General features: G+C 39.3%; 1 protein-coding gene across 1 annotated transcript in view; it reads right to left on the reverse strand.

Moving 5' to 3' along the window:
* CUBN (cubilin) overlaps window positions 1-27,743 on the reverse strand; it is a 281,789-nt gene that overhangs the window by 60,274 nt on the left and 193,772 nt on the right. The window contains exons 44-56 of the mRNA XM_035306864.3: window positions 27,456-27,630; window positions 26,117-26,295; window positions 25,369-25,578; window positions 24,986-25,126; window positions 23,470-23,651; window positions 16,541-16,712; window positions 14,805-15,011; window positions 12,646-12,795; window positions 10,288-10,409; window positions 9,579-9,804; window positions 7,905-8,092; window positions 4,232-4,388; window positions 2,553-2,702 (exon numbers count right to left, since the gene is read on the reverse strand). Of these exons, the coding sequence (XP_035162755.3) occupies window positions 2,553-2,702; window positions 4,232-4,388; window positions 7,905-8,092; window positions 9,579-9,804; window positions 10,288-10,409; window positions 12,646-12,795; window positions 14,805-15,011; window positions 16,541-16,712; window positions 23,470-23,651; window positions 24,986-25,126; window positions 25,369-25,578; window positions 26,117-26,295; window positions 27,456-27,630 (2,259 nt within the window). The remainder of the gene's footprint in view (window positions 1-2,552; window positions 2,703-4,231; window positions 4,389-7,904; window positions 8,093-9,578; window positions 9,805-10,287; window positions 10,410-12,645; window positions 12,796-14,804; window positions 15,012-16,540; window positions 16,713-23,469; window positions 23,652-24,985; window positions 25,127-25,368; window positions 25,579-26,116; window positions 26,296-27,455; window positions 27,631-27,743) is intronic.

The following is a 27,743-nucleotide window of genomic DNA, read 5'->3' on the forward strand; positions in this document are numbered from 1 at the left end:
GGAAGGCAGATCGCAAGGTCAAAAGTTCGAGACCAGCCTGACCAACATAATAAACTAAAAATGTGAAAATACAAAAAATACAAAAATTTTGTCTCTACTAAAAATACAAAAAACTAGCTGGGCATGGTGGCATGCTCCTGTAGTTCTAGCTACTCAGGAGGATGAGGCAGGAGAATCGCTTGAACCTGGGACGTGGAGGTTGCAGTGAGCCGAGATCACACCATTGTACTCTAGTCCCGGCGACAGTGCGAGACTCCTTCTCAAAAAAAAAAAAAAAAAAGAATGAATGAAAGCAAGAAGGAAGGAAGGGAGAAGGGAGGGAGGGAGGGAAGGAAGGGAGGAAAGAAGCATCTCCTAGAACTCTATCACAGTGGTGACAGCCCTTAGAGTGCTGGTTAACAGCCTTACAGATTTTATTCACACACATATTCTAAAAAGAAAATTGGATCATCTTATACAAACGATTTTACCCTCCCTCAAGCCTTCATACACCATGGGCATCTTTTTACGGTACTGGGATTTGGTACTAGCAAATGCTGCAAAGATGATATTTTACTTTATATTCCATTGTTACAGGGACATACATTGATTTATACTTGCCATTGTTCTAAGCAAACACATGTGCCAAAAATTACAGCTGCAGAGATGTAGGAAAAGGCAGTGAGGTCATAGGAAAAAGGATTAAGTAAGAAAGCCTTTGTTAAATGTATACACTTATGAGTTCTGACATGTCGTTTTTATTTTTATAAACCATAAATTTTCCAGATGTTGAATGCTATAGAACATTTTGCAAAGCGTAACTATTCATTGCCATGACAGGCTAACCCAAGAGTAAGAAATTTCAAATATACCAAGGTAGCTTGACAAATTTGCAGATAAATTGTGGTTTAGAAATAGAATGTCACTTTGTAAAAAAAATTATTAATATGATTATGAGTGGTTGAAAATACCCTTCTATTTTAAGGGATTTCCTTTCCACAGAGTCGTAGCATCCATTAAACATCAAATTGTGTCTACCATCAGTCAACGCCCAGCTCAAATCAGCAACTTCACTGTTCCCTCTGCCAATAGCCCATTCCCTAGAGAGGGAGAACGACACAGAGGGGTGCTTGTGACCAGGAACTCAGGCACTAAGGAGTCAGAATTGAGAAGATGAAAATGACTAAGAGGAAGCAGGTGAAAGAACACCCCATGGTAATATTTAATAAAAGCAGGGAACATATATTAATTTTATTAATTCGCTCACTCATTCAATATTTGTTGAACACATATGTTGACTCGACAAGACAGTTTTTCTCACTGGTTTGGTTAACAGCATGTGCATGAATGTGGGTGTGTGTACGCACATGTATGTGTATAAACTTTAAACGCAAGTGAATAAATTAAAAGCTACATTAACATGAAATATTTCAGACTTATTTTCTTTAAGCAATTTATGCAATGCTTGTGTTCTTAAAGCTCTTTCACTATTTTTTTTTTACTTCTGGATGGAATACATAGACTAATACTTGTAATCTTTAAAAATTGGAGGAAACTTGAATCATGTTTACATTAAATCTACTCTGTAAAGTATTTTCAATATTTTCTTCAAATGATGATTTTAGACTTATGCCTCTACTTACTCCTCATTCATTTCTGAAGAATCAATTAGAGTTCACTGAAGAATAAACATATCTTCCATGGTTATGAGCAAAAGACAAGAGATAACTTTTGGCAAGGATGTGGAGAACAGGGAACTTTTCCTTGTACACCCTTGATGGGAATATAAATTAGTGAAGCCATTATGGAAAAATGCATGGCAGTTTCCCAAAACATTAAAAATAGAACTACCATATGATCCAGCAAGTTCACTTCTGGGCATAGATCCAAAGGAAATCAGATCCGTGTGCCAGAGAGATATCTGTACTCTTATGTTCACTGCAGCATGATTCATAATGACCGAGACATGGAATCAACCTGAGTGTCCGTCCATGAATGAATGGATAAAGAAAATGTGGTAGATCTACACAATGGAATACTCTTTGACCTTAAAAAAGAATGAAATCTTGTCGTCTGTGACAACATGGATGAACCTAGAGGACATTATGCTAAGTGAAATAAGCTACACACAGAAAGACAAATTCTGCATGATCTCAGCAGTATGTGGAATCTAAAAATGTCAAACCCATAGAAGCAGAGCGTAGAATGGTGGTTACAACAGGCTGATGGGGTATGTGGGCGTGGAGATATAGGACATGCTGGTCAAAGGATACACAATTTCAGCCAGGAGGAGTAAGTTCCGGAGATCTACTGCACAACATGGTGCCTATAGCTAATAACAAGGTTGAGTACCTGAAATACTTGAATACCTGCTAAATACTTAAAAACTTCTAAGAGAGATTTTAAAGGCTCTCACCACAAAAAATGGTAAGTTTGTGAGTGAGTATACATGTTAATTAACTGGATGTAGCCATTCTGCAACATATATATATATATGTCAAAACATGTAGTACACCATACACATATAATTATTGTCAATTAAAAGTAATTTTTTAAAAGAAGAATAAACTTACCTTCTAAGTGGAAAGACACAAAAGTCAAGAGGACTACTGACTGAGGATTGGCCTCTATGACATAGGTGCAGTTCATGTTGTTGTCATATTGTTTTGGGTAATTTGGAGAAATGATGTAACCTGAAGGGCCCGTGAAATTACTTCCACATCCTATGTGGGAAAAAAAAGTCATCAACAGATTATTTTTTTCTCATGTGAAGTATCTATTTTGTCAGTGAACGAAAGATACATTTTCTGAAATTCTCTAGAGATATGGTTCCCTGAGATATTCCAAATGGAAGAAGAACAGAGAGAATAAAGCTCTGATTTAAAAACATACATATGTGCATAATAAGAACATTATATATTTTTAGAAAATGCTGCAGAGCTTTATGAATTGAGTCCTAGAAATACTACCACAAATCCAATGTAAATCCCATAATATTCAGGTATTAAGAAAGGCTAAATTAGCAAAGATGGTTCACATAGATAAAGCAGTAAAACTGATCAAAAATGATTTGCACCTGATTAGTACTTCACAAACTTAATGTTTTTAAAATGTCTTATTATTAGAAAATTGCTATTTTTGTTACCATTGTAATCTAGCCAGAACAATGGTTGCTTTTAAAAAATAGTTGGATTTATTAACACCAACTCTTATCAAATTCTTACACACATCCCTGGTTTTCAAAACAAAAAGAAATGTCTTTTCACCATGAAAATGATTTTTTTTTGTATAACCATTGACCAATTAATCCACTTCACTCCCTGATCTATCAAGCATGAAAATATCTCTATTCTTTTAAATTGACATTAAAACACACACAATATACATTAAATAAATTGACATTAAAACACACACTCATACAGTAGAGCACCTGCAGACTAAGATTTCATCTGGGGTTGTCTTTCGGTACTTCCTTTCCAGCCCTCTCTGATTCAGGTCTGAAATACCCATCTATTGGATTATTTCCTCTAATTCCTTTCCTCAGACTTTTTCCTAAACAGTGGCTTGCCATGAGTGGCTACTTGATTTAATTCGGCCAACAGGAACACGCCTTTGCTTCTCTTACTTGAACACTGCTACATTTCCCAGTAATCTGGTAGTGTACGATAGTTAGAAAATCCTTCCTAACCGAAATTAGGAAGGAACATTCTCAAAGAAATTCTCAACAGATTTTTCTAGAATTAGATCTATCCTTCCTAACCAAAATTAGGAAGGGACATTCTCAAAGAAACTGGCTTCCAAAGTTGACTTGCATGAGAACCCTCTGGATGAGTTAAAACATGCAAGACCTCACTCATGGAAATTCTGAATTCAGACAGGTCTGGGGTGAGGTCCAAGAATCTGCATGTGTTTCAAGCCCCCCAGGGGAATTTGTGGTCAAGGTGCCACAGGCCAGGCACACTGGTTGCTTCCTAACTAGCCACCTGCGCTTCTGCCCAATATCAGCCCACTCTGGGTTCCAGGCTTATTTCTAGACATTGGCTAGTGCCCCTCACGGCTTTTATATCACTTCTCAATTCAGTTTCATTCTTACTGATATTTGGATGAAAGGTGTCTTGTCAGGATTAGGTGACTCATCCTCACCCTAGATCTCATGTACCCCATCTAGATCCCCAGGTTTAGCCAACCCTGTCTGCCTGCAACAACCACATTCCCTCCAAGACCTCTGGTTCTGGTTCTTAGGGCTACTTACGGCTAACAAAGGATGCAGAGAAGCCCTGGGCTGATGCCTCCTGAGACTGAAAGACGGCGGTGAATGTGTTACTTGGTATGACGATGGGACCTGGAGCCACGTTCCCACAGCCGGTGGCTAGCAGGGCTTTGTCGACCTCCTCAGTTCCTGCCCACACCTAGCAGGGCCATACATAGAACTTTAATGCTCGAGGGTTTCCATAAATATTTAATGCACTTAGGTTTCAAAATAACGGCACTCACACATATCCAGAACTAAGCACAAGAGTAAATAAAACACAGACAAATCTGCAGTATTTTCTTTTGAGAATAATTTTTAAAATTATACTTTAAGTTCTGGGGTACATGTGCAAAACGTGCAGGTTTGTTACATAGGTATAAATGTACCATGATGGTTTGCTGCATTCATCACCCCATCATCTACATTAGGTATTTCTCCTCATGCTATCCCTCCCCCAGCCCCCCAGCCCCTGATAGGCCGTAGTATGTGATGTTCCCCTCCCTGTGTCCATGTGTTCCCATTGTTCAACACCCACTTATGAGTGAGAACACGTGGTGTTTGGTTTTCTGTGTTAGTTTGCTGAGAATGATGGTTTCCAGCTTCATCCATGTCCCTGCAAAGGACATGAACTCATCCTTTTTTATGGCTGCATAGTATTCCATGCTGTATATGTGCCACATTTTCTTTATCCAGTCTATCATTGATGGGCATTTGGGTTGGATCCAAGTCCTTGCTATTGTGAACAGTGCCACAATAAACATACATGTGCATGTGTTTTTATAACAGAAAGATTTATCATCCTTTGGGTATATATCCAACAATGGAATTGCTGGATCAAATGGTGTTTCTATTTCTAGATCCTTGAGGAATTGCCAAACTGTCTTCCATAATGGTTGAACTAATTTTTTTAAAGCCACTTTTGAAATAGTAAGTCCCATTCTTGACTTCTCTAAGGAGACTGCACTCCTTTTTGCATAGCTGGGTGATTTTTTTTAATCCAGCTTCCTGGATCACTGTTCGGTTCCCTCTTAGCTTCTAGTGGCCCTGACTTAGCCAAGCTTCCCGGGTGCTGAGGGAGACAGAGCAGCAGGTGGGTTCGCTGGCACTCAGCCCTGCTCCTAAAAGGGTAGCAAACTGTAGTCACAGCTGCGCAACCTCACCAAACAAGAGGCACATTGTGGCACATGAAGAAAGTGGGCATGAATTCCAAGAATACATATAATCAGCATGAACTGGAATAAATCAGAACACGCCTTGGCTGTGTTGAACTGTAAGGTCCGTCTTGATGAAAGGCTGACATCCAGTCAGTGTGTGCTATTCACCAAAAACAGGGTTGGCAACTCCCAAGTAGACCTGGGCTGTCACTTAATTGGTCTGGCCACCTCAAGTGACCAGACATATATACGCATGGAAAAAACAGTTGCTGGGAAATAAATGGTGAGCACCAAAATTCCAAATCAAACCAATTCTTAATAGTCCAGGGAAAAAGAGAGACATTAATCACAGAATCACAAATGTACATGCAAAATTCTGGCTATAAAACAAGACTGTGTTGATCTATTTGTTTTTTCAGTGTATTTTCTCTTTGTTGTTCAGACTGGGTGAATTCCATTGTTCTACCCTCAAGTTCATTGATTCTGTTCTCTGTCATCTCCATGCTACTGTTGAGCCTATTCAGCAAATTCTTTATTTCTGTTACTGTTTTTTCAGTTCTGTAATTGCTATTTAGTTCTTTATTATAACCACCATTTCCTTGCCATATTTTCTATTTGTTTCAAGAGAACTCGTCAGTGATTGCTGAAGCATGTTTATGGAATCTACTTCAACATTCTTGTCATAGAGTTCAACATCTGATTTATCTCACGTCAACATCACTTGATTCTTTTCTTTCAAGTTTTGATGTTCTTGATTCCTGATGTTTCTTTCTGATTGTATCCTGGACATGTTATTGATTATGCTAGGAGACTTTAGGTCCTATTGAAATCTTTTATTTGAGCAGGCAGTCGCCCTGTTTATTTTTTCCATGTGGCCTTGCATATTTTGTGGGCTGTGGTTCCAGTGGCTCTTCAGTGTTCAGCAACTGTGTGGTGTACTTTTGGTCTGCTTGGTTTAACGGTGCTGCTGGGGCTCTTACTAGTTCTTGCTGGTGCTACCTGAGGGGCTCTGTGTGTTTCTCAATTGGAGGTAAAGGGTACAGTAATTCTCCCCTACCAGTGGCCCCTGGGTACCTCAATGTCTCTGGACAGAAGAGGAGCATGTCTGGCTGGGGGACAAAGAGGCTTCCCAGACTGGGCCGCTTTCTGCGACTGGGACCCATTTTTCCAGTCCCACCTGCCCTGGTGTCTCTGGGTGAGTGAAGAGAATCTCAGTTTTCTGGGTGTGAAGTGGCTCCCGGCAGCGGCTACTTGCTGAAGTTGGGTCCTTTTACTGGTTTCACCCACCACACAGCATCTCTGGGCAGAAACAGGTATCTCAGGCCTAGCAGGAGAACACGAGTACTTCCCATGGCCACTTATTTTGGCAGGGTTCCTAATCCATCCCATTCACCAGCAGCAATGGGCTTGCCCAATGATGTCAGAGGGATCCCCATTCAATCCAGAGGAGGAATGAGCCTAGGCCATTTCCCACATTCCAGTTTTACAACCAGAGCATTTGAAAGCTTTACTTACATCTGAATACTTGATATTGATTCATCTCATGAGAAAAGAGTTCATTTATTTCATGGAGAAAGCAATTAAGAAAAGTATATATTAAATGTGTTTTGTTATATACATATGTCATATACATATGAGATTTTCATTTAAACAGTAAGCATGGATCAACGGGATATAAAACATCATTCGAGAGATGATATGAAGTAGTAACACTGACAATAAAAGCCACTTGGACTCATCAAGTGATTTTATATTCTAAGTACTTAGCACTACCTATGTTATTACATCAGATTACCTCCAAAGCTGAAACAGTCCTACTAAAGAAGGAATCGTGTTCTTCATTTTACAGTTGAGTAACTCAAAGGCCAATTGTTTAATTAGCTCCAAGAAGAACATGCAGGTGGTAAGTATGAGAGTTATGAATGGAGGGCTAACATGACCAGCATTATTTCCACTGGAAAGGCAGTGAAAATAAGGCACTCTTTCTCTATAAGGTACACCTTTTAGAGACATAACTTAGAAGAAGCAAAATAGCACAGACTAAATGAATTTCTAAGACAGTCATCAGGGTCACAAGTCAGTGAAAAGGGACAAACCAATGCCACATGAGCAGAATTTGTAACTTTAGAGAAAGAGACTTGCTCTCCTGATGCCATTTCTATCATTTTTACGTGGATTCTCACGGTCTTTTCAGCCTGTGGGCTCCTAAGGCCCAACGTGAGGCTGGCATTAGCTGCTTTTTCAGGGTTCTATAATTTTTGTGGCATGCTTTAAATTTTGCCTATGACAGTGCCCTACATTACAAAGGGCATTTTCCCTTTAGGATCTATTAGAAAAGTAAGAAAGAAAAGTAATTCTAACATCTAACAGCCGAGGTTTCTCGCTTTCTCACTTCTCATCCAAGGAATGAATCCAGGCAGCAAAATGTTCGTACTTTGAGAGACCATGAATCATTTCTAGCTTAAACACTAATGTTCTAAAAATCAACTGGCTCCAGTGAAATGAACGAGTGTTCTAACCTTCACGAAGCTATTCTGACATCGTCCATCACCGCTGGGGATTAGGAAGTTGTTGTCAAAGCTGATCTCCAGGTGTTTACTTTGGTGAGTAATGACTGTCCAGGAACATCTGCTGTTTTCAGGAAAATTCTGAGGCCAATGAGGGGATCTGATTGTACCATTATCTGAATGAAATATTCCACCACAACCTGAAATATTACCATGTAAAAAGCCATCAATCTGCAAGGAAAGTAATTTTGGAAACTCAAGGCTGCTACAGAAGGAACATTTCTAAATGTGAGATTTCAGTTCATCATTTTTTACAAGTGATCATCTTCCAGGCAGGTGCACAGCAAGCTCTCTCCATAAATGCAAAGGTGAGTTAAACTGAGAGGAAACTTCAGCTGTTACAGTTTTGTTACAGTGATATTGAACTCAACTGAGACCACTAATCTTTGCCATAAAGAGGATAGATTTCCATCTTGCCTTCAAACAATATCTGTAATTTTATTCTCTTTGAGGCTATGTAGTATATGTGACCTGGTAATGCTAAGCTCTGTATTTTATTACCATTAACACATGAGAATATAACTCTACACTTCATTTGCAATTTTAACTGTACTAGAGAAAGTGATTTTGAGTTGGGGAAAATTCTTTTATTAAGCAATCTGGCTCATATATATTGAAACTGATGAATCAAAATTAATTACATGGATCAAAGGAAGAAAAATCTAGAACTATTTTCATACTTTTAAAACATATATTTAAGAGATGACAAAGAAAAATATGAACTCAAAACAAAATGAAGTTAAAGAGGCATTCTCTGAATCTTTTGCTGTGAAATCTTTGGAAATCAGGGATTCACCTAAAACTCCCTTCTGTCTTCACCAACAGCCAGTGGTTTTTAATGAGGGAAAGTCTGACTCAATCTACAAAGAGCTTCATAATGACTGTGACTCTACCAGAAATAATTGTCTTGTGTGCTATTCAAGATTTACAGAAATCCCAAATAAATTATCTGATACAAGTCTTTATATTTTCTGAGAATTTTCACAATGCTTATACTTTCTATGCACAAAAACTATTCTTTTAGAATGAAATCTGTCCTATTTTGACTCAGTACCCATGTGCTACAGCATTTGTTCTAAATCACAAATCTTACCTCGTCACCTTCCTTCTCAAAACTCTTCAATAGCTTCCCATTGCTCAAGGGGTAACATACAAACCAAGGCTCTTTGTTTTGTGGACTTATTTTCCTGCCCTCAGCTCACCACTCAGCATTCTGCTTTGAGGCTCCAAATATTTTCAAGTACTGTGATTTCAACTCGTGTTTCTATTACCTGAGATTCCTGGGTTGTGCCATGCCCTTTTGCCCATGAAGACAGCATCATGAAGTGTTGAGATCAAAGTTTCTGGACTCAGCTGCCTTTATTCAAATCCTGACCCTACCATTATCAGCCATATACTTGGGCAAATGATCAACCCATGCATCCTAAGTCTCTGCCCACGTAAAACAGAGACGCTATGTACTGACACTGTGTTATCCCACCAGGGTTGCTATATGAGATGACATGTGTAAACATTCAGAATTAAGCCTGATGTAAAGTAGGTAAAAAATGTACATATTATAAGTTCATTAATAAGTTTAGACTATACATCACTAAAAAAATTGAAGGAAGAAAACATTTGTTTTACCTAAAGTTTGTGTGTTCCATGTAGCATAAAATCCACCACCTTCCAGCGAATGGTCTGAGTTGAAACTCAGGAGCAGCTGATTGGAACCTGACTGTACTGTCCTAGGATTTGAATTTCCACAGTATTGTCCTATGATGGGTGATTCAGGGGACCCACCGTTCCTGACAGTGACAGAGTCCCAAGCACAAGTTGTATGGGCTTCGATATCAAAGCTACTAAATGTGAGCTGCAGGAGAAAAGAGAAATAATGAGTTGTAAGTGGGCTTTTATCAACCTTGATGTAGATAAGGCCCTTACGAACCCTTTTATTTTAATTTTTACAGTTGTGTATTTTTGTCTCATTTAATTCTCCCTTCTCCTCTACTTGTTTTCCTTATTGAAGGCTCTCTTAGAAATTTCAAGAAAAGACATTTCTCTAGTTTGACATGGCAACTCCTATTAAGAACATGGATATACTTCTCTAAGATATAGAATTATCTTCTATGTATATCTTTCCCTATGCTTAAAAAAAGAGATTTCACTCTTCATTAACTACAGGTGCCTAATGCCTGTGCTTTAGTGAGAGAACATTCGAGAAAAACAGTGATCTCATTGTAGAATCAAAGCCTTCTGTAATCAATTGCTTACTAAAAGAGCTCCACTTCCATGCAGGACAGGCTATTGTGGTTCTATAGTCTCAGAATCATTTCACCCAGTCATTAGCACTCACAGTGATGGTGTGCCCCTGTGGGGCTTCCAACAGCCAAGAGCAGTGGGTCAGGCTGTCATAAGTGTTTGGATAGTTGGGGCTTGTGATCACTCCGCTCTCACCTATCTGTATTCCGCCACAATCTGAAATGAGATTGGTAACCCTCTCAATAAGATAGAAGTGTATATATATAAACCTGTAAATCAAAAGTAGTAATCACAGCTATCAGATTTTGTAATTAACAATATAATAAGGTCTGCGCAGTGGCTCAAGCCAGTAATACTAGCACTTTGGGAGGCGAATCACCTGAGGTCAGGAGTTTAAGACCAGCCTAGCCAACATAGTGAAACCCCATCTCTACTAAAAGTACAAAAATTAGCCAGGCATGGTGGTGTGCACCTGCAGTCCCAGGTAATCAGGAGGCTGAGGCAGGAGGATTTCCTGAACCGGAAGGCAGAAGCTGTAGTGAACCAAGATCGTGCCACTGCACTCCAGCCTGAGTGACAGAACAAGACTCCATCTCAGAAATCTGTCTATCTATCTATCTACACATATAGATCCTTTGATCCATACATATAGATAGATAGAATATATATATAGTGTATATACACACACACATACGGTATACATGTGTATACATATGTATAAATGAAATTAAATAGAAGCAAAGTAAAATTGGGTGGAAGTTTAGGAATAAAATATTCCATATAGTATTGGCAAAAAACATTGAAAACTGAAAAACAAATACATTTCTGAAGCAAAATATGGTCTGATGTTCAACACAAATAATAATGTTTATGAAATCTGATACTTTCCTTAATCTTATAAAGCAAAATCAACTGGCAAGATGGTTGAGTGAGTAGATAATTAATTTCACTCCTTTCTTCAACCAGCCATTTGGTTATAACACAAAGCAATGTTAGATAAAACCGTAATTAAAACGTATTTTGATCCATAGACAACTCAATGAAAAGAAAAGCAGCTCTCCAAAATCCAGAAGCAGTAAGTAGACTCAAACTGAGAGGCGTGAAACTGAAAGAGTGACAGTCTGAGAGGTTAAAGAATCCAGGTGTGGATCCCAGGGTTGGGCTCTGAGGTTTTGGTGACTGGGCAGGAGGAGAAGATAGGGCTCCGGGTCTCCACAAAAGAAAGGACTGGAATTGAGACTTTTACATAAAGCTGGGAATCTAAACAAACTGCCATGCTAGTGAAAAGGGACTAGAAACCCTCCCATAGCCAAGGGAAGCAGTCAAGAGTAGGGCTAGGTTTTCCAGCACAAACTCTGAATGTCGCATATGCAAACTCAATACAAAACACTTGCAAATAATATCCATTATGTGTATAAAACACACATCGTGACAAAATAGGATTTATCCCAGAAATGCAAGGATGGTTCACCAAGAAAAATCTTTCATATAATTTGTCATATTAACTTACAAAAGGAGAAAAAGTTGGATCATCTCAATGGATGCAGAAAATCATCTGATAAAATCTTACATTTAAAAAGAGCTTTTGGGGCCCCGTGCGGTGGCTTACGCCTGTAATCCCAGCACTCTGGGAGGCCGAGGCTGGTGGATCACGAGGTCAAGAGATCAAGACCATCCTGGTCAACATGGTGAAACCCCGTCTCTACTAAAAATACAAAAAATTAGCTGGGCATGGTGGCGCGCACTTGTAATCCCAGCTACTCAGGAGGCTGAGGCAGGAGAATTGCCTGAAGCCAGGAGGCAGAGGTTGCGGTGAGCCAAGATCGTGCCATTGCACTCCAGCCTGGGTAACAAGAGTGAAACTCTGTCTGAAAAAATAAATAAATAAATAAATAGATAAAAAAAATAAAATAAAAAAATTAAAAGAGCTTTTGCACACTGAGGATGGAAGGAACTTTCTTTAACAAAAGACATTTATTGGAAACAAGAGCAACCGATATGTTTAATTAAAAAATGTCATAGACAGTCACATCTGGGTCAGAAACAAGATGCTATCATTCCTTCTGTTCAATATTATGATGGTGGCCCTAGCTAGGGAAATGACGCAAGAAAATGAAATGAAGTATTGAGGCTGAAAGAAAAAAGAACTAACATTTGCAGAAGACATGATTGTTTACACGGAAATAGCAAGGAGAATCTATAGGCAACATATGAAAACTTACAAGACGATAGCCAGATCTTTGGACTGAAGATACATGTATGAAAATTATAAAATTTCTAGATATCAGCCACAACCAATTTAAAAATTTCATTTAGAAAATCTCATTGATAATATCAACAAAACTAACGGCTACCCAGAAATAAGTCAAACAAAATATAAAAGAAATCTTTATGGAAAATAATCATTAATCTTTATAAATAATTTGATTGAGGTCTTAATGATAATTCTCACCTGTAAAGGAATACTGTGCATGGAATCCAATGTGTTCTACACGTTCATTGGTGACAAAGTGTATCCATACCTGAGAATAGGGTATAACCAATGGCAATGTAGGCACTGAAGAGCCACAAAGTCTCCACATCAGGGGCCCATCCGCATCACCTGAACGAAATAATACACGAAGTGCCATTATGTATATAGCTTTTGAGAAATACATTCAATGAATTTGGTGAGAACAAATTTCAAAATATTCACTGACACACATTTGAATTCTGATTTAGTAGCAGACACTGTACAAAGCTTCTTTGTTTTTGTCAGCTGCAAAAGAAAGTCCCTCCAACAGGGTAAAAGAAACATAAAAAACCAAACCAATTTTGGAATGAACCTCTCTCTATTGTGGATGCCATTTTGCTCCATTTTGTGTTTTCATAGTTATTTCAGCATATCTAAACAGAATACAATGAATTAAATAGCACTTTTGGACACACCTTTTGTAGGGTGTAAGAAATATAATACCAAAAGTGATCAAATATATCCTCAAGATAAAAGTGACCACTGCCTAAAATTTGAAAGATTTGTTCACTGTATTCAATCAACTAAAATGAACACACTATTTAGCACTCAGGCCAAGAGCTGTCCGATCTAAGCTGAATATTTTTTATGCAGATTACATTTCATGGATTTGATGAACGTAGACAGAGCACCAAGAATCAATGATATATAGTATTTTAACTGCCTCCAAACCTGAGGAAATAGAGATGACTGCATTTAGCTGAATGAAATTTTAGATACAACTGTTCTGCTTTATACTACAAGCCTGTGGTTTTAAATTAGGTAGAGGGGTGACTGTTCATCAGAGTTCCATGGAGAACATTCTCAAACTACAACCTCCCTTTCGCTCATAAGCCTTTTTAGACTCATCAGCCTCAGAGAGGTGAAGGGGCTCTCTGGCTGAGGCCCTTGGGCTGTGAGCACAGGCTCTATCAAATTCTCCTTCTTGAAAATTCTGTCGCTCATGTTCTCAAAGGGAACTAGCATTGACCTCTCCATTTCCCAAGGACATCTCCACCAACTAACGGATGAGCTTATGCTGCTTTCAGCCTCCTTTTCTTTACATTTTGGGATAGGATAGAACCCAGCAACACTTTGATAGTATGAATTATTTCATACTATTTATAACATTATTGTCTTCCTCTACTTGTTTATTTACTGAGAAGAAAGTGTCAACATAATACGGGAAGCAACATAATCAATAACTTACACCTTGACTATAAAAAGAACAAAAATGGATTCATCCTCCTTCAATACAGAGTTTTAAAAATTCTTAAGAGAGTCATGGTTTATTGAGTACACCGCAATCCTTTTCAATCATAAAAACAAAGATACATGACTGCTTGGGGGTTATTTCCCCAAATAGCTTTCACGTGTTTCTCCATCTGGTATGTTGCAAAACTTCTTTTAACTCCTAAGGGCTCAGGAGAATGTCACTGCCCCTTTATAAATCCTGGAAGTTCAGAAAACTGCCGACACATGCTGACCATGGTAAGTCCCAGTCTCCTTGGAAAGGAGTCTTGATCATAGCAGACTCTCCCTTGGGCAAGTCTCACATGCCAAGAAACCAAGCAACTGTAACACAGGCCAGCCTAGCTGTACAGGGATCCGCCTCACTCACTGTTCGTGGGGTTCATTTTTCTCCACTGGCCACACACAGAACTATGGCTTTGTTTGAACAGAGTTCTTGTGGATTGCATGTGCCTATGTTAGAGCTGTTTAACTCCGTTCATTTTTGGTGGTCTCCAAGCATAAGAAGAATTTTGTAGGCCAGGTGTGGGGCTCATGCCAGTAACCCCAGTACTTTGGGAGACCAAGGAGGGAGGCCAGGAGTTTGAGACCAGCCTGGACAACATAGGGTGACCCCATCTCTACAAGAAAATTTTAAAAATTAGTTGTACATGGTGGTGCACGCCTGTAGTCCAAGCTCTTTGGGAGACTGAGGCAGAAGGATCACCTGAGCCTGGGAGGTTGAGGCTGCAGTGAGCTATGATCACACTACTGCACTCCAGTCTGAGCAAGAGAGTGAGATCCTGTCTCAAAATGATGACAACAGCAACAACAACGAAAGATAAAAAGAATCTTGTAGATAAATAAGAGAATGTGTTCTTAGAACTCACCCACTCGAAACTCAAGGACGTCAAATTGACAGTCTTGGTGACTTTCTAGGTAAAAGTCTTCAAAATGAATGTAAATAGATGAATTGTCCAGACGTGGATTGCTGAGAGTCCATTCGCAGTTTAGGTTTCTCGAGTAATTCTTGACTCCATCATAGCCAGGAGAAGCAAAGTTTCCTTCAGGAGTATTTGGAAGAGACCCGCCACACACTAAGAAAACAGAAGGCAACAGACAAAGTAGTATTAAGTTTCGGGTCACAACAGAAGAGATAAGCAATACAGGAACAGTAACTAAAACATCAGCATGACTGCTGTGATCTGTTTTTCTAGATGCAACTGAGGTTATGGGAAAAAGGCACGCAAATTATGGAAGTTTCTGCAAGTTTATAAAGGAAAAATGTGCAAAAATCAACAACTTCTCTATTTTCATGTTGGTGTAGATTAGGTGGCTGGGATTTTGCTCTGTATCAATATGTTCAAATATTGAGGCCTACTACTAATTGATATTTAATTTAGAGGAATATGCAAATATAATGGTGGCAGGTCCTAATGGCTTGATTAGCAATTCTCCACTTGATCTAATAAATTAATTTAAATCAAACAGAACATTGACCTGCCAATGAATCTGCCCCCTTTTAATAAAGGAACGGATACTTTTTGTACAAATGAAATAACTTAGTGTGTTTTTTTCAATATTCACTCCCACTTCTAAATTTTCAAACCCTTAGATAATAGCACCAATACAGGAAATAGGAGGATATTTATAATTAGAGGTCATATCTTGCTTAATTTTGAAATATTCTATATCAAATCAAACCTCCCATTTATTTTCACTGGAAATGTCTGTGTGGCTAGACGACTAGAAACGATAAAGCCTGTTCTGTCCCCAAGAAAATTAATTACTCTCTGAGATTAATTTACTGCCTAGGAGGTATATGGTCTTTTTCAGCACAAAATAATTGACCCGGGACTGTGGAACAGTCACCAACTCTCATGGTAACATGACCCGAAACTGTGCTAGAAACTCATCTCATAACATTAAAAGTTTTAAATTCACCATAACAGTTTCTTTCTGAAATCAGAAAGCTTTTTTCTGTCTGCAGTGGGTTTTTGATCTGCTTCTGTGTGTTTGTCTTATGTCAAAGACTCCAAGCGAACTTTGATCACTAAACAGAAAATGGATGGCTCTGCTGCCATTGGCAGTAGCTGTGGGGCAGGGGGGTATCTGCAGTGCACCTGATTAAAATAAAGTGCATTTCACATATGTTTATTGTGGCACTGTTCACAATAACAAAGACTTAGAACCAATTCAAATGCCCATCAGTGATAGACTGGATTAGGAAAATGTGTCACATATACACTGTGGAATACCATTCAGCCATAAAAAAGGATGAGTTCGTGTCCTTCGCAGGGACATGGATGAAGCTGGAAGCCATCATTCTCAGCAAACTAACACAAGAACAGAAAACCAAACACCACATGTTCTCACTTATTAGTAGGAGTTGAACAATGAGAACTCAAGGACACAGGAAGAGGAACATCACACACCAAGGCCTGGCAGGAGGTGGGGGTCTAGGGGAGGGTTAGCATTAGGAGAAATACCTAATGTAGATGAGTTGATGGGTGCAGCAAACCAGCACAGCATGTGTATACCTAAGGAACCTGCACATGCTGCACATGTACCCCAGAACTTAATGTAGAATTTAAAAAATAAGGTGCATTTACAAATCCCACATTACCTGCATCTTCACTGGAGGTATAGGAAGCAGTGAAGCCTCCGTATGGCCTGGATCCATCCGTGAAAAAAATGACTTTCATTGTGTTTCCTGAAGATTTAATCTCATTGCTTACATTCACACTACTACACAATTTCTCTAGCCGGGGTGAGTTACTTCTAATGCCATTGAATACCTGTTGAAAAAAAATGTTTAACCTTTAGACACACAATCCATCTTACTGCATATTTCCTAGGAGGTGATTTTCCCAGCCCAGACCCACTTCCTTCTAGGGGAACCCTGCCCTAAAACAAATGACCTAACAATGCAGGCTTCCATCCCAGTGCCACAAGCCACTATTATCCTGAGCACATTTTGCGACCTCAGGGTGATTTCACCAGAATGAAAGAATTGCAGTAATGCCTTCCTGCCATATGGTGATAGATTAAAAGCTGCTATATATACACTTTGCAACTGGAAACTGTGCTCTCCATGTAAAGCAGATGAGCCATCATGCTTACAATGCGGTGTGCAGAGTTCGCGGATTGGCAGTTTTTCTTAACAATGGATCAGGACCTCGGTTATTTGGATAGGAAGCTTAGATGTTAGTTTCTGATTATTTGAGATATATATATATATATATAAAGCAGATAGTTTTATTTATTTATTTTCATTTTTATTTATTTATTTTTTTTTTGAGAATGAGTTTTGCTTTTGTTCCCCAGGCTGGAGTGCAATGATGTGATCTCGGCTCACTGCAAGGCTTCCCAGGTTCAAGTGATTCTCCCGCCTCCACCTCCCAAGTAGCTGGGATTACAGACATGTGCCACCCCTCCCAGCTAATTTTGTATTTTTAGTAGAGACAGAATTTCAACCTGTTGGTCAGGCTGGTCTCAAACTCCTGACGTCAGGTGATCCACCTGCCTCAGCCTCCTAAAGCGCTAGATTACAGGTGTGAGCCACCATGTCCAGCTAGCAGATATTTTTAAGTACCTTGAAAAGTAATTTGAAAAACCAATCTCCATATGCAAGTAAACACAATAGTTCTTTCCTCGTTAGTTATGGATTCAAAGCTTCAGTTTTCTTATATAAATTTTGAAAATGGATTATTATTGACTCCAGGTGTGAATATATTATTAAATAATAACTGTAGTCACTCACACAGTTACAACAATTGGCAAACTATTGCTCCAATGCTGTACAAAATCAAATGAATTCGTTAGCATGCCTGGTTTTCACAGTCCAGAAAAAAGTAGATGAAGTAACTGAACTTCATTGATTGAGTGACTGATATTACTGTTTTTAGAGGGAGTTGAATAGCTCAATATTAGAAATAATGACTCAGACTATGGCACTAAAAGTTATGCAGAAGGAGAACACACTCCGAAACTAAAGATGCCAGCTTTTTACATTTACTATAATTAATTAAATTTACCTCTCTGGGGGCTTCTGTTCTAAAGTGTCTTCCGGCTCACTGGACCAGAAGAGTTTGCTATCATTTCCTGAGCAGACAAAAATGCCAGTCTTTGCTCATCATCCACTCAGCCTGTCTTATCCAATCAGCACAACACCCTCCAGGCAAATAATAGTATCCCTGTTTTCCAGATTAAGATACCAGAATTCAGAAAGATGATATAATTTTCTGAAGTTCAAATAACTAGTAACAATAGAACTGGGATTCAAACCATCCCTCTGATTCCAAACCATGAAGTCATGCATAAAGAAACAGATGAGGACAAATATTTCTATAATGTTGAAAACAGGAATGGGTACCACATTGCCAGAATCAAAAGGGATTAGGACCAACTATAAGGTTAACAGGACATGTTGGAAACTGTGATCAACGGCTGTTATCCTGCCTCTGAGTATGCCTTTGGCATAGATCACAATGACTCAACATGTTACAGTCATCCCTTTGTCACATGGACTTCTGCTGTTAGAAGGAACCAGCGCCTGGCACAGTGGCTCATACCTGTAATCTCAGCGCTTTGGGAGGTCAAGGCGGGTGGGTCAACAGAGGTCAGGAGTTCGAAATCAGCCTGGCCAACATGGTAAAACCCCGTCTCCACTAAAAATACAAAAATTAGCTGGGCGTGGTGGTGGGTGTCTGTAATTCTAGCTACTCAGGGAGGCTGAGGCATGAGAATCACTTGAACCCAGGAGGCAGGGGTTTCAGTGAGTCAAGATCGTGCCACTGCACTCTAGCCTGGGTGACAGAGGGAGACTCCATCTCAAAAAAAAAAAAGAAGCAACCAGAATGCTACTGCCATTCTTGTCCTCTAATTCCTTTTGTACTCAGAAACTACCACTCTCAGAATATAAATGGATAGGAAGTAGGCACATGAGATTTAGGACAGGCTATAAAATTTGCTATGAGCAGGGACAAAATCAGACACAGGTCTTATTGTAGTACACACTGGGTGGCATAGCTTTTCATTTTCTCTATCTGTACAGAGAGTCAGATAGGCAGGTGGGTTTGGAGAAATTTTAGGCTCAGTCTAGCTAGATAAGGTGTTACCCAGGAAGCAGTGCAATGGAAGTTGAAGCTGTCTTCTCCGCGCCTATAGATCTTCTTCTTTCTTCTTCATTCTTTTCTTTTTTTCTTCTTCTCCTTCTTCTTTACTCCTCCTAATTCTCCTCCTCTTTCTTTCTCCTTCTTTTCTTTTTCTCCTCCTCTTCTCCTTCTCCTTCTTATTCTTCTCCCTCTTCTCCTCATCCCCTCCCCCTTCTCCTTCTCCTCCTCCTCCTCCTCCTTCCTTTATCATCTTTCTTCTTCCTCTTTTCAGCAAGTTCTCAATCAAATAGAGTAGGAGTAAAGGCCAACCCACATGCACTTGTTTGGAGCAGAGTAAAGAGGAACCAAAATAAACACTAAGCATATAAAAATATATTTCAGAAAAAGGAATGTGGACATTACACTAAAGATTCAGGAAAGAAATTAATTCTGAAAATGATTCCTTGCTGGAGTTTTAAGCCCCCCAAGAAAAAAGACACGCCATTTGTAGGTTTCCCTAATTAAAGAATCAGGGCCCTCTCAGTCACTTCCCATTGAATTCATGAGTTGGCTGGCAGCCTCAGGAATGTATACAGAGATGCCAGTCACCCTTTTGGTAATTCATCTTTAAATATGAATGAACACCCAAGGATCAGCAGACGTTTAGGGAAGTGACTAATGTAAAAGGCAGAGACCAAGATTAGTAAACAGGAGATAGGAACATGAAGCAAACTGACCCCAAATAAGCAATATAAAATTTCAAAATTATTATTAATATATTTGTATATATATTAATATATGGAACATATAAAATATTTAAATGAGTATTTTTCAAAGAATGATGGTAAAATAAAGATAATTTCAGGTATACCGTTTCTAAAACATTTATTTCATTACCCTTGTCCATTTCCTTGGGGAGCTACAAGAGGGTATGCCTCACCAAAAGAGGAAATTAACCAAGAAAGGGACGTGCATAGCATCACAAAGCCAGCTTTCTAGCCCAGGAGAAGAATGAAGGAACTTGCAAATTTGATGGCAAAGGGAAGTTCTGAAATGACAGCCAGCATCAGGCTTGCAGCTGATGGACAAAGGCTCAAAGAAGAATATTAGTGAGGGAAAGAAATGAAACTGATACGTTTTACTACACAAGGTGAAGATGCATACCCGGGGTGGAAAGGCTGTGGAAGAATCCGTGATCGATGCACAAAACCCAAGAAAATGTAAGGAGGACACAATTATTATTATTCCTTGCGAAAACAAGAGCCAATGTTACCATAGTACACTACCTGGCTCAGTTGTGAATGGTGTTTACATCAACATGGTCATGACAACTGAAAGACAATTTAAGCAAAAGCTGTGACATATGTATTTTAGGAGGCATTTGGGAAAATACATAAACTGTGCATACCTCATGTGCATTTGTGGTGACAGAGAGCTAACTGTCATCTTCCACAGTGGGATGTGGATAGATAATGTCCAAAAGAAGCAAGGAGTAGTAGAATAGAAATATCATTCAGAAATAAGTACATAAAAACCACCAGCAGTAGCTGCAAGAGTTGTAAGTTGGTAATTAAGGGAGAGGGAGGTGACAAGTAAAATTTGCTTTGGAATTTGTGGTTGTGGCTATAGCTTTTATCTTTATTTGACTTCTAAAACTAGGACTGTTCATACTCTCTTTCCTAAAGGACATGTGAATACTCTGCTTGTAAAATTTCTAATAATCATTATATTCAGTATGATTTAAACTATGAAAATAATTTCAAAGGTAAAAAAACAACTTTTAGCATATACATCAAAATTTTAGTAATAGATCAGTAGAATTAAAAATATCTTGGTCGGGTAGAGTGGCTCACACCTGTAATCCAGTACTTTGGGAGGCTGAGGTGGGTGGATCACCTGAGGTCAGTAGTTCCAGACCAGCCTGCCCAATATGGCGAAACTCCATCTCTACTAAAATTACAAAAATTAGTCGGGTGTGGTAGCATATGCCTATAGTCCTAGCTACTCAGGAGGCTGAGGCAGGAGAATCACTTGAACACAGGTGGCAAAGGTTGCAGTGAGGTAAGATTGTGCTACCGCACCCCAGCCTGGATGACAGAGCAAGAAGGACTTTGTCTCAAAAAAAAAAAACAAAACATATTTTTTATTTTCTGAATTCCCCAAATATTGCTCATCCATTATATTTACAAACAGAAAAACAGACTAAAGTTAGAATTCAAGTGGATTTATATCACATGATTAAAAGTACATAAAATATGCTTTGCCAAGAAGAGATGAGAAAATCTATCAAAATATGGCACAGTGGGAGTGGTTAGCATTTTTTCTACTTCATATTTGTATATATATATTCAATCAATAATAGGGAAAAAAGGTCCTTTATAATTAACAACTTTAGTTTAAAGTCTCCTGGCTCTCAAATAAAACCCACTTGGTTTCTTATTTTCAAGATCTAAAACACAGCAGTTCAATCCTTCAGATATTAGAACTTGGAAATAAAATCTGAAGGTTGAATGAGATCATTTTAGGGCAATACAAAGTGGTCATAAGATACAAAGATATTTAATATTTTTGAAATTCACTACCCAACAGGAGACAATTAAACTGAAAGCAAAAGTGGTTTGTTATTAAAGGAATAAGGATAATACCTATACTATCCATTTATTCAACAATGTGTCTCTATTATGTACAGGTACTGGGGATTCAGTGAATCCACAGCAGTGAATGAAACTATGGCTTGACCTCAAGGAGCTTACATTCTAGTGGGGGAAGCAGACAATAAACTGATGAACAAATCAAAATGATGTATGGCAACAGGTGTGGAGTGCTGTAAAACAACATGACAGGGAAGGGTCAGGCCAGGGAAGGGTCTGTAATAGAAGGTAATTAGACCTTATGGATTAAAAGGCATTCAAGCAGACACCCGAATGGAGTGAGGGTATAGAGCAGGCCACCATCTGCAGATGGGCATTCCAGATGGGGGCAACACCTGGATGGGGAGCATCTCAGCACATTCAAGGAATGGAATGGAGGCCAGACAGCTGGATCCCAGCGAGAGAAGAGGGGAATGTGAAATAAGACAGACAGGTAGAAGAGGGACATAACATCAGCCAGGTGAGCCACAGATGCAATTTGGGATTTTCCTCTGAGTGGTATGAGAAGCCATTTGAGGATTTTCAAAGGAAGCAACGTGATCTGACTGAGGCTTAAAACCATCACATGGCTGCTGTGTTGGGAAAGTAGGGAGATGAGAATGGAAGCAGGGGGGTCAGGTGGAACTTACTAAAATAATCCAAGTGAACAGTGGGGGTGGTAGCAGTAGATATGATGAAAAGTAGTTCAATTGTGGATGTGTGTGTGTGTGTGTGTGTGTGTGTATATATATTTTTTTTTTCTGAGGAGTCTTGCTCTGCTTTGTCACCCAGGCTGGAGTGTAGTGGCAAGATCTTGGCTCATTGCAACCTCCACCTCCTGGGTTCAAGTACTTCTCCTGCCTCAGCCTCTTGAGTAGCTGGGATTACAGATGCGTGCCACCACACCTAACTAATTTTTGTATTTTTAGGAGAGACAGAGTTTCACCATGTCGGTCAGGCTGGTCTCGAACTCCTGACCTTGTGATCTGCCTGTCTCAGCCTCTGAAAGTGCTGGGATTACAGGTGTGAGCCACTGAGCCTGGCTAATTGATGTTTTTAAAGATACACCCAGTGGGATTTGCTTATAGATGCCATATAGGGTGTGAGAGGAAGGATCCCCAAACAGACATCTAGATTTTCAAGCTGAGCAATCAGAAGTTTGGGATTATTACTGAGATCACAAATACCACGGAAGGGGCAAGTCGGGTGGAGAAATGTACTAATATTAATCCAGTCTACCTGTCTACACACACATATGTATGTACAGCACTTCACAGTTAACTATCTCTTTGCTATTCACACTCAGGGATCCCGTTTGCTTTCTTTCAGCAAAGGAAGCTGAGAGTACTAAGGGTATGTCTGAAACCTCTGGAGGGTGGCAACATGGATGTCAGGTAGCAGTGCTCTCCTACCAGAGTCCCTCTGCACCCCTGGAAAAAGCAGTGATTATGCAGGACAACTCTTCTGCTCAGAACTTTCGGTGGCGGCTTGTGCTGTGACTCTGGTCCCATTCAGCTATGTGCTTGCTGTAGGCTTAGCTTCCCACAGCCCCCCCAGTTTTTGCCATTTGTCATGATCATTCACTCTTAAAATTTATTCTAACTGTGACCCTGATGCATGGAGTGATAGCTGATGGTCTCTTACAACAACTTTTACAATTATTTTGACAGTTTACTGTGATTTTGTGCTCTCAACGATACTTAGAATTTGTCTAAGTTATAGTTGCATAGATGGCAATTTTCCTCACCTAGATTTCTGACTATGGTTTATAGGTCTGTAAATTCCTTAAATGGCAGAATATAACATCTCAGGCCACAGGGAACACTTACTATCACATGCTCATTGCTGCAGGATGGATGCCTGGCCAGCCTCAGGTTGTTAAATGTGAGGGTGATCTGCCTTCCCTCCGGGGCGGTGATTCTCCACTCGCAGATTCGACCATGAGGATTTGGGTTCGGGTAGTTGGGAGAAGTAAATGTTCCAGTAGAGCCCTGAAGATTTCCACCACACTCTGATGTGAGAAAAAAAAGCCAAGAAAACTTCCAATCAAATCAAAATGTCTCCTTCGATCAGGAAAGCTCTCAAAATTCAGGTATTTAAAAATTATTCTTCTAGACAAATTCATTCTCTGCATTTATTTATGTGCATCAGGATTTTAGTGAACATATATATTCACTTCTTATCTCTATTAATATTTAACCCTGGCTTTTATGGATGATAGTCCACGGACAGCAATATAATTATCATCATGGCCCAAGAAATATGAGAAACCAATGAATATAATGAACTTAAAAATCAGGAAAATTGGCCAAGAGTGATGGCTCATGCCTGTAATCCCAACATTTTGGGAGGCTGAGGCAAGATCCCATCTCTACAAAAAAAAAAAAAAAAAATCAGGAAAATCAGGTTAATGTCAGGCCTCCAAGTCCAAGCCTGGCCATTATACTATTGGTGACTCACATATACACCTCTGGATGGTCTCCAGCAGCCAGAAATTCTAAAGTACCTGGATGGCCACAAAGAGAAGTGAAACAACTAGCTCCTACCTCAACTGATTGCTCTCCCCCTGCAACCTTCACCCATTGTTCCTTCACAGACTTCTGAAAATTTACCCCCTAGACATTAGGTTTCACAAGACCCCTGCCCCTGTAACTATGTAATTTACCTCACCCTTCTCTCTTCTTGCAACCGATACCCTCCACACTTATGATTATGCCTCTTTGTAATAGATGATCCCTATCCTTGTGATTATGCATCCTGTGACACACCCCCCAACACACACACACACACAACACCCTCACTGGCTTGCAAAACCACCCTGAACTGTAACTTCTGTAACTTTCCATTGTCTACCCCAAACCTATAAAACCAACTCCTATCCCACCGCCCTCCACTGACTCTCTTTTCTGACTAAGCCCACCCTCACCAGGGTGAATAAACAGCCATGTTGCTCACACAAGGCCTGCCTGGTGGTCTCATTACATGATGATGTGCCTGACAGTTAATTTAAGTATCCAGTTTTTCCAAACAAGATCTTTATTTCATCTGAGTTTGTCAGGATTTGCAGTAAGGCAAGTTGTGAGTAACTACAGGACTTTCTTAAGGTGGGCAATGCAGTATACCTCTCATCCGCTTACTATATCTCCTATGATACTAGTTATTTTCCCTTATAGCATTGATCACAACTGTAATTTTTCATTTATCAGTGTGACCCTCTAATTAAGGTCCAAGAAGATAGGGGTCATGTCTTGTTTTGTTTTTCAAACTATTATAACACCAGTGCCTAGCATAGTGTCTGTCCAATGCAGATGCTCAATGTTGTTCTGAACGAACCAATGAACTCACCTTCCATGCTGGATTCAAATCGCAGTCTGAACCCTGACGCAGTCAGAGAGCTGTCTGTGATAAACCTGACCACAGCAGTATTGCTAGAAGTATCTATGCTGTCAGGAATGGTGTTTCCACAGTATCTGCCCAAGACGCTTCCTGTGAGAGACAAATAATTAAATACACAGTCCAGGTGATTGATTTCTTTTAACCTGTTCGAAGTGTCCTACGTATACAAAGAAAATAATAAAAAACAAGACCCTGCCCATGAGGAAACATTAATCTCTGTCAAGAAAAGCAAGAAAACATGAATAAAAATCCACATATTCAAATATATGAAGAGGCTGAATAAGTACATATGAAAATAAACACCCAAAAGAGAGCAGATACATTTCACTAACCAGAGGTATGATTGTCCCAGATCTCCACAAAGTCTTTTTCACAGCCAGCGGAATTCTGAAGGTTGAAATCTTCAAAAGAGATTGTGAGATAGTGTCCAGAGAGCCCCTGGAGATGCCACTCACAGAATAAGTTGTCTCTATATGGAAGCGATGGATGTCCCATGCTTTCAACAACACCACTTTGCCCCGTTACTCTTCCCCCACACTGAGCTGCAGAAACAAAAAAAAAGAAATATTATTTTACAAATTTTGTTTATTTCATTTCACCAGCACATTTGAAAACTTTCAGGTTCCAAGTGACTATGAATTGAAGTTTTTAAAATTCTGAAAATGGTTAGTGCTTTCCTCATTATTTGAATTCCACAGTGGATGGAAACAGAAATGATACTGCAAGTCCAATGCAATAACGGGAAATGGAAGATGAAGACTAAATGGCATATTCTGTAACGTCACATCAATTATTTTGGAATGCTATGTAAGAGCTATCAGTCGCAAGTAAGTTTCATCTCAAGAAACAACTGATAGACTGATGGGGCCTGCCTACTACCCTGTGTTGATTCTAAAGACTGAACCCAAGCTCAGCTGGAAGGGGTACTGTGGGGACACCTGCCATTTCTGGTTTTACTATCAACTAAACCTGGGTGATGAAATAATCTGTACAATGATCCCCATGGCACAAGTTTACCTATATAACAAACTTGCATGTGTACCCCTAAACCTAAAATAAAAGTTTAAAAAAAATTATTACCTATAGAATACTTGGCCTTGAATCCCACATGAGTGGGGCTGTTGTCAGATCGAAATCTCAAATACATAACCTCTCCTGAGGACCACTGACTGCTGGGTAAATCTGTCCCACAAAGTTTGGAAAGCGTTGGTGCATCTGAATCCACTCCATCCCGCAACTCAAGGTAGTTGGAAGTACAGCTGAAGTGGAAACAAAATTCTGTGAAATTTACATGGTTGATTGCCTTGACTTATTTTGATAATGACAACTTCACTCACTTTCTTTGAAGATATTATTAAATCATAGCATTAAAGACTATGAACGCATCAGCGTAAGTCACATGTCACTTTAAAATGCTGTATGATATTTTTGCTAATAATACATTGTTCCTGAATAGCTCAAAAAGACAGGTTTTACATGTTCTGCAATGACAAATATTTACTTCCCGTCCATATTCTGTATCGGTTTTTACAAATATAAATGTTGTTTTCAAACGAATCCCTATGAACTTCAAAGAACAAGTATTTTGTTCCACACATTGATTTGATACATTTCACATGACAAAGATAAATTCTCTAACAGCTCTGTAATTGGGACTAACGGAGAGTGCCAACTAGAATTTTCTGTGCCCATGAAAGCAGACAAGTATGTACCTACTGTTTCTTGAGGAAGTCACATTGGCCAATCAATGCTCCATGAGTGGAAGAGTAATATTAGATCCAATGCCAGAAATGGCAACAAAAGCTCTTTTATCTAACTTTTGCACCACGTCTGCATTTATGCAAATGTAAACGCAGTTTTGTTAAAGGAAAGAGAAAAACGAATTTTTACAATCTACGTAGTTTTCCTTTCTCTTTAACATAGTAAGACTTATTCTCTGTCTCGTAATCCTCTCAGAACTCTTATTAAATAAAAACTGAGAAATTATAGTGTATGTGCTTTAGTACTGTTCTGACACTGGTGATCTCTGGTGACATACCACACAAATTCCCATTTGTTAAACAAACATTTTATCATTTGTGACACTAAATATGAGGCTGGGCAAATAAACATTCATCTATCAGAGACACAATATATTTCCTACGGGAGGAAGAATGGATAACATCAATCTCAAGTAGCCACCCTCAGTATCCCTTGCAGGAAGTGTCTAGGGTCACAGGGGACAGTATCCATGTACATAACCTGCGCAGCTGATAGGACTGGCAGACTATGTTTTCAGGCCTGAGTCATTAAGCATTTCCCTTTTCCCCCTAGATTCCCTTGCATACATGCTATTGAAAGAAATGAATTGTCCTGAGACATGACAGTTAAAAACTATCAACTTTGGATAGGAAAAAAAATGAAAATGGAAGTGACATACTTGGGTGTTACTTCAATATCGAATTGATCTTCAAATTGCAGCTGTATGCGTGTTTCCGATGGAGCTGCTAAGATCCAAATGCAATCGGCATGCGGGGGGTAATTATCCGGGTGGTTGGGGGACGTCACATACCCAGCAGAATCAGCATCATGGATGTAGACATGGCCTCCACAGGCTGCCGGCAAACACAGTTAAATCAGTCTACAATCTGGTAAGGGGATGCTGTCAATGGCTACAAATCATCTTTTACAGTCAATTTCTCTGCATTTTCTCTCAATTTCCTTTCAT

Source organism: Callithrix jacchus, chromosome 7, assembly GCF_049354715.1.
Source record: "Callithrix jacchus isolate 240 chromosome 7, calJac240_pri, whole genome shotgun sequence".
NCBI classification, from domain to species: Eukaryota; Metazoa; Chordata; class Mammalia; order Primates; family Cebidae; genus Callithrix; species Callithrix jacchus.